This window comes from Canis lupus, chromosome 8, assembly GCF_011100685.1.
Source record: "Canis lupus familiaris isolate Mischka breed German Shepherd chromosome 8, alternate assembly UU_Cfam_GSD_1.0, whole genome shotgun sequence".
Taxonomy (NCBI): Eukaryota; Metazoa; Chordata; class Mammalia; order Carnivora; family Canidae; genus Canis; species Canis lupus.
In genome coordinates, this window is record NC_049229.1 from 10,939,460 (window position 1) to 10,956,504 (window position 17,045).

General features: G+C 38.9%; 1 protein-coding gene and 1 long non-coding RNA gene across 20 annotated transcripts in view; one reads left to right on the forward strand and one right to left on the reverse strand.

Moving 5' to 3' along the window:
• Positions 1-3,112, reverse strand: part of LOC102156351 — a 33,958-nt gene extending 30,846 nt beyond the window's left edge. For both annotated transcript variants that reach the window (XR_005363115.1, XR_005363114.1), the window contains exons 1-2: positions 3,005-3,112; positions 214-459 (exon numbers count right to left, since the gene is read on the reverse strand). This is a non-coding gene — a long non-coding RNA (uncharacterized LOC102156351). The remainder of the gene's footprint in view (positions 1-213; positions 460-3,004) is intronic.
• NUBPL (nucleotide binding protein like) overlaps positions 3,104-17,045 on the forward strand; it is a 230,506-nt gene continuing 216,564 nt past the window's right edge. For 3 of the 18 annotated variants that reach the window (XR_005363111.1, XR_005363112.1, XR_005363110.1), the window contains exons 1-3: positions 3,116-3,274; positions 3,829-3,976; positions 7,609-7,643. Coding sequence is in view for 14 of the 18 variants with exons in the window: in XM_038544446.1 (XP_038400374.1) it covers positions 3,155-3,274; positions 3,829-3,976; positions 7,609-7,643 (303 nt within the window). In the remaining 4 variants the exon portion in view is untranslated. Of the gene's footprint in view, positions 3,275-3,364; positions 3,509-3,828; positions 3,977-7,608; positions 7,644-17,045 lie in introns of those variants that run through there. The other 15 variants (XM_038544446.1, XM_038544444.1, XM_038544448.1 and 12 more) reach the window with 9 other exon arrangements.

Genomic DNA, 17,045 nt, shown 5'->3' on the forward strand with positions numbered 1-17,045 from the left:
TCTCCCAAATGTATTGTCTTTGCCAGAGCTGTCCCCATTCTCCTTAAAAGTCCTGATTTTCAAAATTCAAAACCAAGAAAACAATCTATTTTCTTTAACATTTTTAGGTATCAAAAAATAATGCCACACAGTTTATTAAAATGGTGAAAGGATATATAAGGTACAAGGAAATTATAGGGGGGAATGTCTTGATAATTATAAAACATATCTTACCATACTTTTAGGTACACAAAATCACATCCAAACTAGGCCAAGGCACACAGAGAATTTATTGGATGGCTGCAGGTACATCTCATGGATCTACGAATAGGAAGTATAGCTGAACCTCACTATGGATTAGAACCAGGAATTGGAAAGCTATTATGAATCAGTGTAGTCGTTCTCCCCTCCATCTCTGCACACACAATTTCTGATGGTCTGCTTTATTTTTCTCTCTTGGCATTATCTTTTTCCACTTCTCTGTGCACAAAGAAGAAATTAGTCACTTCAGTCTTATCAGTTCCAATGCAAATTAGGATTAACATCTCTTGTTTTAAAAGTTTTCTGGATAAAAAAAAAAGTTTTCTGGAGAAAGAATCTAATTGGTCCAATTTTGTTTGTGTGTCCATCTTTAACCCAACAAGGGGATAGGGCCAAATGGCTTAGAAATTCTTAGGAGCTAAGGGAGAATATTCTTTTGAGAAGGAGGTGTGTGTGTGTGTGTGTGTTTGTGTGTGTGTGTGTAGCAGTAGTAAGAAATAATGGACATCTTTTCTATTCTGCTGATATCCTATTCTGAAAGGTAAATCAAATTAATGATTTATCCATTCTACAAACATTGATATTACTTGTTCCTTCCTTTACTTTCTCTCTCAGAGGATGTCAGTACCATTTATCTCATTGCCCATATCATAAACCTTTACATAACCAATATCATTACAATAGCTAACATTTATTGCGAATATGTACTTTGCGATAGGTATTCTACATGCTTTATTAATTGATTTTCTACATGCATTATTTTAAATTTAACCTTGCAACATCCCTACAAGTAGGTATTATCTATTTTATAAGCAAACATGTCTCTTGGATTATTACAGTAACCTATCTCCCTAACGCTGGTCACACCTCTCACAACCCTTTTTTTAAACCTGGTATTCAGTAGTATTTCTAAAATATAAATCTAATTACATTATTTTATCACTTTAAACCTTCTGTGGTTCCCTTAGGAGAAAGTCCAAATTCCTTTGAGTGATATATAAAGTCTTTTATGATCTACACACCCTTCCCATCTTTGCCATCTTCCATCCTCATCTCTCTGAGACCTGCACCTCACACTCTGTCTGCAAGCCATGAAGATTATTTGAAATTCTTACCAGTTCATTTCTTATCTCTGTACAATCCTCTAGCTATTCTCAGAGCTGATGCCTACACATTACCCACACTCAGGATTCAGCTTAGATGTTACCCTATCCAGAAGCCTTCTTGAATGAATTAAGGTGCCCTTTCTTTGTAATTCTCTATTTCTCAGTGCTTTCTTCCTATACTTATTACACCATGTTGAATTATTATTCTGTCTCTCACACTTGGTAAAGTTCTTGAGTGGAGGGATTATATCTGATAATCCCTATTATCAGACCATTGGGTGACCATAACACCATAGGGTGTTGAAAATCCCATGATTAGCACATTGCTTGGTGTATTGTAGTTGGTCAGCAAATATTTGTTAAATGAATATATCTTCATAAGTCATAAGTCTAGAATAATTTGAAAATCTACCTGAACACAAACAAATACTCAGCATTTCTTGTTTAGTGAATGGATTATTCTGATAGCCATTCTCCTTATCCCTATTCTTTTGGCTTATGATTTATAAAAATTGAGCAGATAAAATTGATAAAATTAACTGAGAAAACATATTGCAAAATAAGAAAGTGATAAGGCAAAGGAAGTAATAATGTGAGATTGGGGGAGAAAAAGCAAAGAACTGGATTTTTTCCCAGAGCTTATTTAATTCAATGTACTAGGGATCCCTGGGTGGCTCAGCGGTTTAGCGCCTGCCTTTGGCCCAGGGCGCGATCCTGGAGTCTCCGGATCGAGTCCCGCGTCGGGCTCCCTGCATGGAGCCTGCTTCTCCCTCCTCCTGTGTCTCTGCCTCTCTCTCTCTCTCTGTGTCTATTATGAATAAATAAATACATCTTTAAAAAAATTAATTCAATGTACTTGTTGGTAAAAATCTAATCCTTACAATAATTGTTTGAGATTGAGATGTTATGCCTGTAGTAAAGCCAGGAAAATTAAAGACCAGATTAGAGCAAAATAAACTGAATGATTATACAACAAATTCTCTACAGAGAAGAAGCAAATAAAAGAAATTAAAATCAACTTTAGAAAATATCATAAGGAATACGTGAGAGTAAGCCAACCTGCACCCTAATTGATTCTTTTGCTGGGTCAGGGTTTCTTTATCAGCCTTCTAGCGTCTTCTTTCACAGCTACTTCCCTCGCTCTCCTCCACTTTGGATCTAGGAATACTTCATTCCTCACATCAAAATAAATTCCACCTTCTTCCTCAAGCTTTGTCTCACTTAACTTTCTTCTTGAGCGAAACTTGCTTCTTTAGACCTGCTTTCTTATTTAGCTAAACTTTTTCGAGCCCAGCAAAGCACCTGACTTTTCTTTCAGGGAACTGTAAGCAACACAGCAGTAAATATCAATACATACTATTATTGTGGATCACGCCGGGGGTAAAAAAAAAAAAAAGGTAAAATCCTTAACACGGAGACTAGTGAAGATACCGTATTCTTCGCAATGCGAACACCTGGAGTCATTTTCAAGTTCTACAATTTCCTACTTCTTTCCAGTTGAGTCAAGTCTCTAAACTTTAAGTCTCTTAATACTGAAAAGAGAATACTGTTAAGAGTCTCCTATCTACCTACTCGAGGATTTCTGCGAGGACTAAACAGATGAGGTATGTGGAAAACGCTTCACAAACATTTGGTTAAACTTTGTAAAAGCTCTGTACCTGGCTACGAACGACACTGCACGAACAAGTCGGGCTCCCGGGCTGAGGAAACGCGAGGCGGCTGGTCTCTAGGGAGAGGAAGCCAAGCGTTACTACGTGACGTCATCACCCCGCGCCGGCCGCGACGGCTTCCGGGCTGGGCTTAAAGCTATGCTCCGCGCTATGGGGTGTTGGCAGCGTTTGCTGCTTTTTGGTGGGGTAACGCTTCGGGGTGGTGGCGGGGCCGGCGTCCCGCTTGGGGGAAGCCGAGTGTTGGTTTGTGGGCGCCAGGTTCGTGGAGCTGCAGGCCGGGGGGAGGCGGGGGGGACGGAGATGCGAGGGCGGCAGGGCCGCAGGTGCGCAGGCAAAACCCCCTGGCGAGCGCTCGCCGCAGACCTTAACGGGCCCCCGCCAGCCGGCGGCAAAGTGAGACCCCAGTTGTCTGGACGTCTCCACTTTCCAAGCAGGCCCCCATAGGACCAGGCCGGGGCGTGGCGGGACAGGACGGATGCCTAGAACGTGCATGTGAGACTTGTGCATTGCTTTCTCTATTTAGAAAATGGGTTAAAGAGAAGGAAACACGTGGAGGATTTAACTCCGTAAAGAGGCAGTTTATTTACTTTGCGTTTTTTTTTTTTAACGTCCTGGCAGATAAATTTCAACTTAAACAGTGTATTTCCACGACTGTGATCAATAGCAGTAAGAAGATAGCACGAAAGACCTACCTAATGGAGATCAGCAGCATTAGCCTAGAAAAGCAAGCCCTTTTCAAGACTCTGATATTTTACTTTAACAGCATGCTAATAGTGATGGCTTATTTTAAAACTTTTTTTTTTTTTTTTAAGTTGTCTGGAGCTGACAGTGAGGCCCTAAAACAAAGAAGAGCACAAATCATGTCCCGAGGACTTCCAAAGCAGAAACCAATAGAAGGTGTAAAGCAAGTTATAGTTGTGGCCTCTGGAAAAGGTGGAGTTGGAAAGTCTACTACAGCAGGTATTATAGGATATTCTGATCTCAGGAATTTATGCCAACTGGCAAGTGCACAGCATTAAAAGGATAGTTTTGATTTTTAGAGTTATTTGTGAAATTCCCAATCGCTGATTCCGTGGTATCAGGAGTTAGTAGTGATGAGGAGCTTAGATTTACAGTTCAAAAAAACTAGGTACAAAAAAAAAAAAAAAAAAAAAAAAAAAAACCAACAAAACTAGGTACAGATGGCCCAGGTCTTCGACCCCTTAACTGAGGAAAAGGTGGTCACATTGCCCATCAGATCTTCAGTTTACTTAACTGTAAAATGGTAATGATGATAAGGTTTTTCATAGGGTGGGCATGTAAATTAAACAAAGAGGAACACAGGCAGGGAGGGGGCAGGGGGGAAGGACAGAGAGTACCCTTAAGCAGGTTGCCTGCTGGGCGTGGAGCCGGATCCTGCGTTCTATCCCAGAACCGCAAGATCATGACCCAAGCCCAAATCGAGAGCTGGCTGCTTAACCGGCGGCTACTCACGTGCCCCAGAAATTTTTTATTTCTAGGAAGATGGTTCCAGTGTAATTATGTAAAAGGGTAATGGCTTCCCTTGTTCCGATCCTGCACAACAGAAGTAACTTGTATTATTAATTGGGAGTAATAAAACACTTAAAAAAAAAGATATGTTTATTTTAGAGAAAGACAGAGAGCATGATTTAGAGGGGCAGAGGAGAGGGAGAGAATCTCAAGTAGACTCCACACTGAGTGCAGAGCCCAACTCAGGGCTGGATCTCAACCCTGAGATCCCAACCTGAGCCAAAATCAAGTGTTGGGTGCTTAACTGACTGCACCACCCAGGCACCCTTGGAGTCATCTTATTGCTGCCTTGTTATTTAACATTCAGTCATTTCAATAGGAATGACTGCTAATTCAGATCTCTATCCCGTTTATCGTTTGCACATGATTTTAAAAAAATGACTATCTTTACCATATTTAGTTGTTGATTTGGTGTAGTTCTAGACTGACAAGGTATTTTATTTTATTTATTTTTTTTCTGACAAGATATTTTAAATTAAAAATATTTTTCAGACTATTAAAGTTGGGAGATATACGTGCCATGAAATTCTTCACTTCCACTGAAATCAATGACATTTTGAAATAAGGGCTAGTACAGAGTTCTGTGACTAAAGATCTTGTGTTTGTTTAAAGCTATTTTTAGTAATTTCCCAGTATAGCAGTTTTATGGTTGTACAATCAACTACAAATCCAACTATATAGTTTATTGGCTCAATTTTTTTCTCACTTTGACCTGAAGGTAATTGTGGAAGAGTTTTTCAGATATTTTACAGAAAATAAGATTTACCAAATATTATAGTTATAATAGACCTCTAATGTTATTACTACTTGATACTATATTACTATTATTATTATTGAAAGATTTTATTTATTTATTCATGAGAGATACAGAGAGAGAGGCAGAGACACAGGCAGAGGGAGGAAGCAGGCTCCATGCAGGGAGCCCGATGCAGGACTCGATCCCAGGACTCTGGGATCACACCCTGAGCTGAAAGCAGATGCTCAACTGCGGAGCCACCCAGTTGTCCCAACAGATACTATATTATTATTAAAAAATGATTAGTGATTGTTTCTAATGAATTAATGCTATATGCAACCATTTTTACTTTCTTTCTTAAGGGGCTATAATCCATCTGTTTAATATTTTGTAAAATTTAGAAGCTTTTAGTCTTTGGTTCTAGAATCCACCTCTTCTTGTTTTTTGAAAATTCAGAGTACATTTATTTGTTTTCAGTAATGTGAATTCCTTTGCATGCTCTGTGATTACTGGAACTGGTTAAAGATAAAAGTATTTTCATGATGCTATCCTGAAGTTACTTGAATTTTATGCAATATAATTTGTTGAATCTGTAGGCTAATGCTTGTTTAAAACATTGTTTTTGTTTAGCAGATCATCTATTGCCATGGAATGTGGCAGCATTTAAATAGGAAAATATATGAGAAAATATACAGTTGTGACACATAGTAGATGTTTCTGCAAATGCCCCTGCCTTGTTTCTTTTTTTATTTGTTAGCATTATACCATCTGTCCAAAACAATTGACCTTTACTTTTTTCTAACAGTTCTATCTGTATACATAAGCCTTAGAAATATTTCTTTCCCATATGTGTGTGTGTGTTATATATATATATACATATATATATATATGTATATATATATATATATTTTGTTCTGAACTATCTCAAAATTCTTCCCATTTGAATATGCGTACTAGAGATATTTTCAGTTAGAATGATGATACATGGTTAATACAAACATGCTTTGTGATTCCATTGTGTAAACTGAGAAGACTCTGACAATGAAATGAAGTATTCTCTAAAAGTTTCTGTTTAACAGTTAGACTGTTTAACCTATGATGTACCTGAAATTCAGCATTATTTTATAATTTATAAAAATTAATTTGTCAAGTACCATATCCTAGGCTAAGTATTTTATGTGAGTATTTCATTTAATTCTCAAAACCGTTATGAAATAGGAATTATCCTCATTTTATAGAGGAGGAAAATAGATTTAGGGGTAAAATATCCTACTCAAGGTTATGTAATAGAAGGTGGCAGAACTAGAATTTGAACCAGGTCTGCCTTGAAAATTTATGCTCTTAACTACTTTAAAGGAAACCATCTCAGCATCATTTATAACATTGTTCTATTAAAGAAATGTGATTCACAGTATGAGAGTCTATTTATCAGTCTTGGAAATTTGTTACCTTTGGACCTTTCTTCATCTCAGATGTAGCATATCTCTGTTGCTGGGCTAAAGGTGGTTTTGGGACTACTTCTTTAGGATTCATTTGCAATTGACAGTTTTGGGAACATGTTTACCCATGTAAACATGTTAAAGGAGTTAAAGGAACTGCCTTACCTTTGACTCTCTTCCTTTTCCTCTGCACAGTGGTCCAGTCTTTCATATGGGGATATTTGTGAGTTAGGTATTTGAAATTCCTGCATTATCAGCATTTATTCTTAAAAGGCAAGAAGATCATACACATTTTTATTTATTAAAAGGTATATACTTTTTCTGCAGAATGTTTTTGAAAATAATTGAACTGTATATATCATAACATTTTATTTATTTGTTTGTTTATTTATTTATATTTTTATTTTTTAAAAGATTTTATTTATTCATGAGAGACACAGAGAGAGAGAGGCAGAGACACAGGCAGAGGGAGAAACAGGCTCCTCGCAGGGAGCCTGACGTGGGACTCAATCCTGGGTCTCCAGGATCACACCCCGGGCTGCAGGCAGCGCTAAACCGCAGTGCCACCGAGGCTGCCCGTAACATTTTTTTTTTTTTAACTAAGTAGATTATTTAAATAAAATGTAAAAGATTATAAAAATGAATTATTTAAAATGTTAATTATAGGGCAGGAATGTATTGCTTAGTTGGAATATTACTATCTTTTTTACTTTCTGTATTCTCTCCATGTTTTTGTTTTTTACAAGTAAAGGAGAGATATTAAAAATTTCTGTGCTTTGGTTATTACCTTGAAAATATTAAAAGGCAAACTGAATTTTAGTAGAAGGAAAGTTACTAAATTTTTTTTTTTTTAGTTACTAAATTTAATTACCTTTTGTTTCTTACAGTGAACCTTGCACTTGGACTAGCAGCGAATGATTCGGTAGGTGTTTATTAATAACAATTATTACCTGATTAAAATGTTTTTTAAAGAAATGATAGAGCATATTTTTCATTTACTCTGTCAGAGGCTATATATTGTAGCTCTAGTCACTTGCATTTCTTTAAGGAACTAAAAAGTCTGCCATAAGTACTGATTACATTTAATGATAATGATGAAAATGGAAGGAGTCAAAGAATTCAGGCAGTGTCTAGAAGGTAGAGAAGGCAAGGAAATGGATTTCTTTAGTGCTTCCAAAAGATGTGTAATTCTGCCAACACCTTAATTTTAGCTCATTGAAACCCATTTTGGACTTCTATGATAATTTCTTACAGCAGAAGTAGGAAATAAATATGGATGGGAAGTCAATTATCTTAGTTCTTAAATTTCCAAAAATGTCTTTATTTTGCCTTCGTATTTGATTTGACTTTGATTTCACTAAATGTAGAATTCCAGGTTCAAAATAATTGCATCTCTGAATGTTGTAAACAACATTCCTTTTTATTCTCACATGCTAAATGAAATGTCTGATGCTAGTCTGATTCATATTGCTTTGTAATAACCTGTGTTTTTCCCCTCAAAGCTTTTAGAGTTTTCTTTATTTCTTTTAAGTTTAAAAATGTTACGAATATGTGTCCAATTGGTGACTTTAAAATTTTTTACCTGCTTGGAAATTAACTAGGCAATATGAAAGTTTGAAATTTCTTCCTTGTTGTGTTTTTCTGTCTCCAGAAACCTATTAAATGGATATTAACACTTTATGCTTGTTAAATTTTCTCTCATGTTCTCCATCTCCTTGTCTTTGCTGTATGTTTTGGAAGATGTCTTAGACTATTTTCCACACTGCTTTGTTGGGTTTTAGTTGTTATTTAGCCCTTCTGATTTTTATTTTTAAATTCAGAGATTGTATTTTTTCCAGTTTTCTAGAACTCTTATTTTACAAATACTGGAAAAACAATGGCTGTATCATTCATTTAAATATCTCTAAGGATGCTAATTAAAATTAATAAAAAATTGTTCCTTTTAGTGATCTCTATTTATTTACCATGGTGGTTCTTATAATGTGGTCCTCAGAGCAGTAGAATCATCATCACCTGGGAACTTGTTAGACATACAAAATCTTGAGCCCATCCTAAACCTACTAAATCAGAAACCATGAGGGTGGAATCCCGTAATCTGTGTGTGTGTGTGTAAAAATACAACCTATTTTTAATGTAATGTTTTTCCCCTTGTTGTTTCAGTGGGAATTTGGAGCAAAGAGAGATAATCATGTATTTAGGCAACCTTATTGAAGTAAGAGCCAGTAATACATTTTTAAAAATATTTTTAAAAAAATTATACTTAATTACCTTGAAGAAGAGACCTCATTTTCCTTAAAGAAGGGAGGAAACAAGGAAGATCCAATGGATGGGAAAGGTAGATACTTTGTAGGTGTGAGGATCTTTTAAATTGGTTATTTCAGCCAAAGCTTTGAATCTTAAGTCAGTGTGAAACACTAATGTAATAAGAGATCAAAGGATGAAAAGAATAGTTAAAAAGGGGTTGATTCCCTCATGTTAAATATTGCTAGTCTTGCTAGCTCAGAAACTTTTTTTTCTTCCTCTTTTTTAAAATAAATTTATTTTTTATTGGTGTTCAATTTGTCAACATGCAGAATAACATCCAGTGCTCTTCCTGTCAAGTGACCACCTCAGTGCCCACCACCCAGTCATCGCCCCCCCCCCCCCCCCCACCTCCCCTTCCACTACCCTTAGTTCGTTTCCCAGAGTTAGGAGTCTCTCATGTTCTGTCTCCCTTCCTGATATTTCCCACTTATTTTTTCTCCTTTCCCCTTTATTCCATTTCACTATTTTTTATATTCCCCAAATGAATGAGACCATATAATGTTTGACCTTCTCCGATTGACTTATTTCACTCAGCATAATACCCTCCAGTTCCATCCACGTTGAAGCAAATGGTGGGTATTTGTCGTTTCTAATGGCTGAGGAATATTCCATTGTATACATAGACCACATCTTCTTTATCCATTCATCTGTCGATGGACACTGAGGCTCCTTCCACATTTTGGCTATTGTGGACATTGCTGCTATAAACATCAGGGTGCAGGTGTCCCGGCGTTTCATTGCATCTGTATCTTTGGGGTAAATCCCCAGCAGTGCAATTGCTGGGTCGTAGGGCAGGTCTATTTTTAACTGTTTGAGGAACCTCCACACAGTTTTCCAGAGTGGCTGCACCAGTTCACATTCCCACCCACAGTGCAAGAGGGTTCCCTTTTCTCCACATCCTCTCCAACATTTGTGGTTTCCTGCCTTGTTAATTTCCCCCATTTTCACTGGTGTGAGGTGGTATCTCATTGTGGTTTTGATTTGTATTTCCCTGATGGCAAGTGATGCAGAGCATTTTCTCATGTGCTTGTTGGCCATGTCTATGTCTTCCTCTGTGAGATTTCTCTTCATGTCTTTTGCCCATTTCATGATTGGATTGTTTGTTTCTTTGCTGTTGAGTTTAATAAGTTCTTTATAGATCTTGGACACTAGCCCTTTATCTGATACGTCATTTGCAAATATCTTCTCCCATTCTGTAGGTTGTCTTTTAGTTTTGTTGACTGTATCCTTTGCTGTGCAAAAGCTTCTTATCTTGATGAAGTCCCAATAGTTCATTTTTGCTTTTGTTTCTTTTGCCTTCGTGGGTGTATCTTGCAAGAAGTTACTGTGGCTGAGTTCAAAAAGGGTGTTGCCTGTGTTCTCCTCTAGGATTTTGATGGAATACTGTCTCCCATTTAGATCTTTCATCCATTTTGAGTTTATCTTTGTGTATGGTGCAAGAGAGTGGTCTAGTTTCATTCTTCTGCATGTGGATGTCCAATTTTCCCAGCACATTTATTGAAGAGACTGTGTTTTTTCCAGTGGATAGTCTTTCCTCCTTTGTCGAATAGTAGTTGACCATAAAGTTGAGGGTCCACTTCGGGATTCTCTATTCTGTTCCATTGATCTATGTGTCTGTTTTTGTGCCAGTACCACACTGTCTTGATGACCACAGCTTCGTAGTACAACCTGAAATCTGGCATTGTGATGCCCCCAGATATGGTTTTCTTTTTTAAAATTCCCCTGGCTATTTGGGGTCTTTTCTGATCCCACACAAATCTTAAAATAATTTGTTCTAACTCTCTGAAGAAAGTCTATGGTATTTTGATAGGGATTGCATTAAACGTGTAAATTGCCCTGGGTAACATTGATATTTTCACAATATTAATTCTGCCAATCCATGAGCATGGAATATTTTTCCATCTCTTTGTGTCTTCCTCAATTTCTTTCAGAAGTGTTCTATAGTTGTGAGGGTATAGATCCTTAACCTCTTTGGTTAGGTTTATTCCTAGGTATCTTATGCTTTTGGGTGCAATTGTAAATGGGATTGACTCCTTAATTTCTCTTTCTTCAGTCTCATTGTTAGTGTATAGAAATGCCACTGATTTCTGGGCATTGATTTTGTATCCTGCCACACTGCCAAATTGCTGTATGAGTTCTAGCAATCTTGGGGTGGAGGCTTTTGGGTTTTCTATGTACAGTATCATGTCATCGGCGAAGAGGGAGAGTTTGACTCCTTCTTTGCCAATTTTTTTTTTGAATTTTTTTAAATTTTATTTATTTATTTATTTATGATAGTCACAGAGAGAGAGAGAGAGAGAGAGAGAGAGGCAGAGACATAGGCAGAGGGAGAAGCGGGCTCCATGCACCGGGAGCCTGACGTGGGATTCGATCCCGGGTCTCCAGGATCGCGCCCTGGGCCAAAGGCAGGCGCCAAACCGCTGCGCCACCCAGGGATCCTTTCTTTGCCAATTTGAATGCCTTTTATGTCTTTTTGTTGTCTGATTGCTGAGGCTAGGACTTCCAGTACTATGTTGAATAGCAGTGGTGAGAGTGGACATCCCTTCTTGTTCCTGATCTTAGCGGAAAGGCTCCCAGTGCTTCCCATTGAGAATGATATTTGCTGTGGGCTTTTCGTAGATGGCTTTTAAGATGTTGAGGAATGTTCCCTGTATCCCTACACTCTGAAGAGTTTTGATCAGGAATGGATGCTGTATTTTGTCAAATGCTTTCTCTGCATCTATTGAAAGGATCATATGGTTCTTGTTTTTTCTCTTGCTGATATGATGAATCACATTGATTGTTTTATGGGTGTTGAACCAGCCTTGCATCCCAGGAATAAATCCTGCTTTGTCATGGTGAATAATTTTCTTAATGTACTGTTGGATCCTATTGGCTAGTATCTTGTTGAGAATTTTTGCATCCATGTTCATCAGGGATATTGGTCTGTAATTCTCCTTTTTGGTGGGGTCTTTGTCTGGTTTTGGAATTAAGGTGATGCTGGCCTCATAGAACGAGTTTGGAAGTATTCCATCTCTTTCTATCTTTCTGAACATCTTTAGTAGAATAGGTATGGTTTCTTCTTTAAACGTTTGATAGAATTCCCCTGGGAAGCCATCTGGCCGTGGACTTTTGTGTCTTGGGAGGTTTTTGATGACTGCTTCAATTTCCTCCCTGGTTAGTGGCAGGTTAGTGGCAGTTAGTTCAGGTTTTCTGTTTCTTCCTGTTCCAGTTTTGGTAGTTTGTGGCTTTCCAGGAATGCGTCCATTTCTTCTAGATTGCCTAATTTATTGGCGTATAGCTGTTCATAATATGTTTTTAAAATCGTTTGTATTTCCTTGTTGTTGGTAGTGATCTCTCCTTTCTCATTCATGATTTTATTAATTTGAGTCATCTCTCTCTTCTTTTTAATAAGGCTGGCTGATGGTTTATCTATCTTATTAATTCTTTCAAAGAATCAACTCCTGGTTTTGTTGATCTGTTCCACAGTTCTTCTGGTCTCGATTTTGTTGAGTTCTGCTCAAATCTTTATTAACTCTCTTCTTCTGCTGGATGTAGGTCTATTTGCTGTTTTTTTCTCTAGCTCCTTTAGGTGTAAGGTTAGCTTTTGTATTTGAGTTCTTTCCAGTTTTTGAATGGATGCTTGTATTGCGATGTATTTCCCCCTCAGGACTGCTTTTGCTGCATCCCAAAGATTTTGAACGGTTGTATCTTCATTCTCATTAGTTTCCATGAATCTTTTTAATTTTTCCTTAATTTCCTGGTTGACCCTTTCATCTTTTAGCAGGATGGTCCTTAACCTCCACGTGTTTGAGGTCCTTCCAAACTTCTTGTTGTGATTTAGTTCTAATTTCAAGGCATTATGGTCTGAGAATATGCAGGGGACGATCCCAATCTTTTGGTATCGGTTCAGACCCGATTTGTGACCCAGTATGGGGTCTATTCTGGAGAAAGTTCCATGTGCACTTGAGAAGAATGTGTATTCATTTGCGTTTGGACGTAAAGTTCTGTAGATATCTGTGAAATCCATCTGGTCCAGTGTATCATTTAAAGCTCTCGTTTCTTTGGAGATGTTGTGCTTAGAAGACCTATCGAGTGTAGAAAGCGCTAGATTGAAGTCACCAAGTATAAGTGTATTATTATCTAAGTATGTCTCAACTTTGGTTATTAATTGATTGATATATTTGGCAGCTCCCACATTCGGGGCATATATATTGAGGATTGTTAAGTCCTCTTGTTGGATAGATCCTTTAAGTATGATATAGTGTCCCTCTTCATCTCTCACTATAGTTTTTGGGATAAATTTTAGTTTATCTGATATGAGGATGGCTACCCCTGCTTTCTTTTGAGGACCATTTGAATGGTAAATTGTTTTCCAACCTTTTATTTTCAGGCTGTAGGTGTCCTTCTGTCTGAAATGAGTCTCTTGTAGACAGCAAATAAATGGGTCCTGCTTTTTTATCCAGTCTGAAACCCTGCGCCTTTTAATGGAGTCATTAAGCCCATTCACATGCAGAGTTACTATTTTAAGATATGAGTTTGGTGTCATGATGATACCTATTCAGTCTCTGTTTTTGTGGACTGTTTCATTGGACTTCTTAAAGAGTAATTTTAAGAGTCCCCCTTAAAATTTTTTGCAGAGCTGGTTTGGAGGTCACATATTCTTTCAGTTCCTGCCTGTCTTGGAAGCTCTTTATCTCTCCTTCTCTTCTGAATGAGAGCCTTGTTGGTTAAAGTATTCTTACGTGCATGTTCTTCTCATTTAGGATACTGAATATATCCTGCCAGGCCTTTCTGGCCTGTCAGGTCTCTGTGGAGAGGTCTGCTGTTAATCTGATATTCCTCCCCATATAAGTTAGGGACTTCTTGTCTCTTGTTGCTTTAAGGATCTTCTCTTTATCTTTGGAATGTGCAAGTTTCACTATTAAATGTGGAGGTGTTGAACGGTTTTTATTGATTTTAGGGGGGATCTCTCTATTTCCTGGATCTGAATGCCTGTTTCCCTTCCCAGATTAGGAAAGTTTTTAGCTATGATTTGTTCAAATACATATTCTGGCCCTCTGTCCCTTTCGGGGCCCTCGGGGACTCCAATTAAAAGTAGATTTTTCTTCCTCAGGCTGTCACTTATTTCCCTTAATCTATCCTCATGATCTTTTAATCGTTTGTTTCTTTTTTCCTCAGTTTCTCTCTTTGCCATCAACTTGTCTGATGTCAGGCACTCGTTCTTCCACCTCGTTAACCCTTGTCGTTAGGACCTCTAGTTTGGATTGCATCTCATTTAATTGATTTTTAAGTTCTGCCTGATTAGATCTAAATTCTGCAGTCATGAAGTCTCTTGAGTCCATTATGCTTTTTTCTAGAGCCACCAGTAGCTTTATAATAGTTCTTCTGAATTGGCTTTCTGACATTGAATTGTAATCCAAATTTTGTAACTCTGTGGGAGAGAGGACTGTTTCTGATTCTTTCTTTTGAGGTGAGGTTTTCCTTTTAGTCATTTTGCTCAGTGTAGAGTGGCTAAAAACCAGTTGTATTGGGAAAAGGAGAAAAAGAGAGAAGAGAAAGAAAGAAAAAGAAAAAAATGAAAAAAAGAAGAAAAAAAAAGAAAAGAGAAGAAAAGAAAAAAAGAAAAAAAGGGGGGGAGCAAACAGAAATCAAAAAACAAAAAATAAGGGGGAGTATCCTCTGATTCTGTATACTGTAAATACTTCAGCTTCCCCTGGAACTTTCCAGGGCTGCTTGATCAATAATTTGTTTTTCCCCTGTCAGTCTAGCTGGTCTTCAGTGGGAGGGGCCTGCTGTGCTGATTTTCAAGTGTTAGTATTTGGGGGAGCTGCTCAGCCCCCTGCCTGGTGCAGGGCTCAGTGAAAGATGTTTAAGCTGTTTATCCGTGAGGCCACTGTGAGGCTCAGTGGGGGTTGTTTATCTGGTGAGGCCCCAGGAGGAACAATAGTGGCAGCGGCCAGCATTGGAGCCCTGGATTCAGCTCCTGCAGTAACTAGGGAGCTCTCAGTCTGTAGGGGCCTGGATGCAACGGGGCGGGGCCGCTGATCTCAGCTTGGGGCAGGAGTGTCCTTGCTGTCCTGTGCCCTCCTGACTTCTGCCTGTCCCGGAGGGGAGGCCGCATCCTGGTCTGTGTCCCGGCGCCCTGTGCTCGCGGGCCTGCGCTGTTTGATTCGCGCTCCGGCCGGGCATCCCCCTCTGCGCGGGCCTCTGAGCCGCCGCTGAGCTGCTCCCGGGTGCAGCCAGGCTCCGGCTCGCACTGCTGCCCTTTAAATTTTTTTTTTTTAATTTTTTAAAATTTATTCATGAGAGAGAGAGAGAGAGAGAGACAGAGATATTGGCAGAGACATAGGCAGAGGGAGAAGCAGGCTCCACGCACCGGGAGCCTGACGTGGGATTCGATCCCGGGTCTCCAGGATCGCGCCCTGGGCCAAAGGCAGGCGCTAAACCGCTGCGCCACCCAGGGATCCCCTGCTGCCCTTTAGGGAGCTCGCCCGGGGGTGTGGCAGGCTCTCCCCTGGGCGCAGGTGTCTGTTAGTGTCCCCGGGAGCCCGAGGGCATCCCCGCCCTCCTGGGTCCTGCTCCAACTCCCTGCGGGCCCCTTTCCGCCCGGGAAGGTCGGTGCAGCTCCTTCTTCTCCGGGACGGGTCTCTCCTGTCCTGGGGACACTCGCCCCGGCCTAGCCCGGCTCCTTGCGGGCCCCTTCCCCTTGGAGGCCTTTTGTTTATTTCTTTTTTCCCGGTCTTCCTACCTTGATAGAAGCGTGAACTCTTCTCACTGTAGCATTCCAGCTGTTCTCTCTTTAAATCTCAGGCCGAATTCGTAGATTTTCAGGATGATTTGAAGGTTATCCAGGTAATCTGGTGGGGACAGGTGATTTGGGGACCCTACTCTTCCTCCATCTTGCCCCGCCCTCTACTTTTTTTTCTTCTTTTGGGGAGCAGGATTCAGGGCAGATCCATCTTTAGTGCTTTATATGTATGACAGGGAAATTGGCAACAAGAAAGGAAAAATAGTAACACTTTTCCTGGCTCATTTCTTCAGAAGCCTTTATTATCCTTAAGTGTTTTTCACCATGTTTGTGAAATCTTCCTTAGGAAGGTCTTTAGTATTCTGTGATCTTGATTAAAGTGTTTTTTTGTTTTTCATTTCTTGACTTTTTTTTTTTTAAGCAAAGTTAGTGTTTTTGATGTTTGAACTAGCATGTTTGGCTTAAACTGTGTTCTGCCAGAGGACAGCTTGCATATAGAAAAGAAGAGCTGTATGTGCTCTATATGATTTATACATATCTGGTATTGTTTTATACCCTGTATTTCCCAACTTAAGATTTATACTTATTAAGATTACACTTATTTGGAGGACATGTTTGGTCCTTAGGGGGAACTCATGGTTCCTCCCAGCTCTTCTGTTTGCCTGAGTAGATAGATATAGATGGTACATCACTTGATAGGGTTAAAACCCCCAGTTAGGATGGTGTCTTTGGAGCCTTTCCAGTGATTCATTCCCAGGGAGACTTAATTCTGTGGAGTTTGTATTGTAAAAGGGGTCTCTGATTTGCTTTTCTGTAGGCCAGGTTTATTTAAGACTTTGCTAATTCTTACTTCCTTTCTTTTCCATGGGTTAGTGCTTGCCCCTTTTCAGCATTGGATGGGAAGATCTAGATCCAGGAAAGGGAAACAGGCCCAGGAAGCTATTCGTTTTACTTTTGATATTCATCTTATTAATGTCTAAACTAGATTATATAAACCCCAGGGGTATGTGTAAGATAGTCCACTGGGATGTGGGAGGGAAATTTTTTTCATTTGTATTAATTTTTATCTTTTAAAATTAATGTTTTTATGTATGCTTTATGATTTATATTAGTATACATATATAGTATATGTAGTAGCTACAATGTAATTTATAAACAAATATACTAACATGTATAGGGCATATATGCTGAAACATTTTTTACTGCTTTGAAGTGCATGATCAGAAAATTTCAGATGTCATTAGCCTAGGCAAAAGGAATTTCTGGGTTGGATCATATGCCCAGTTTAAA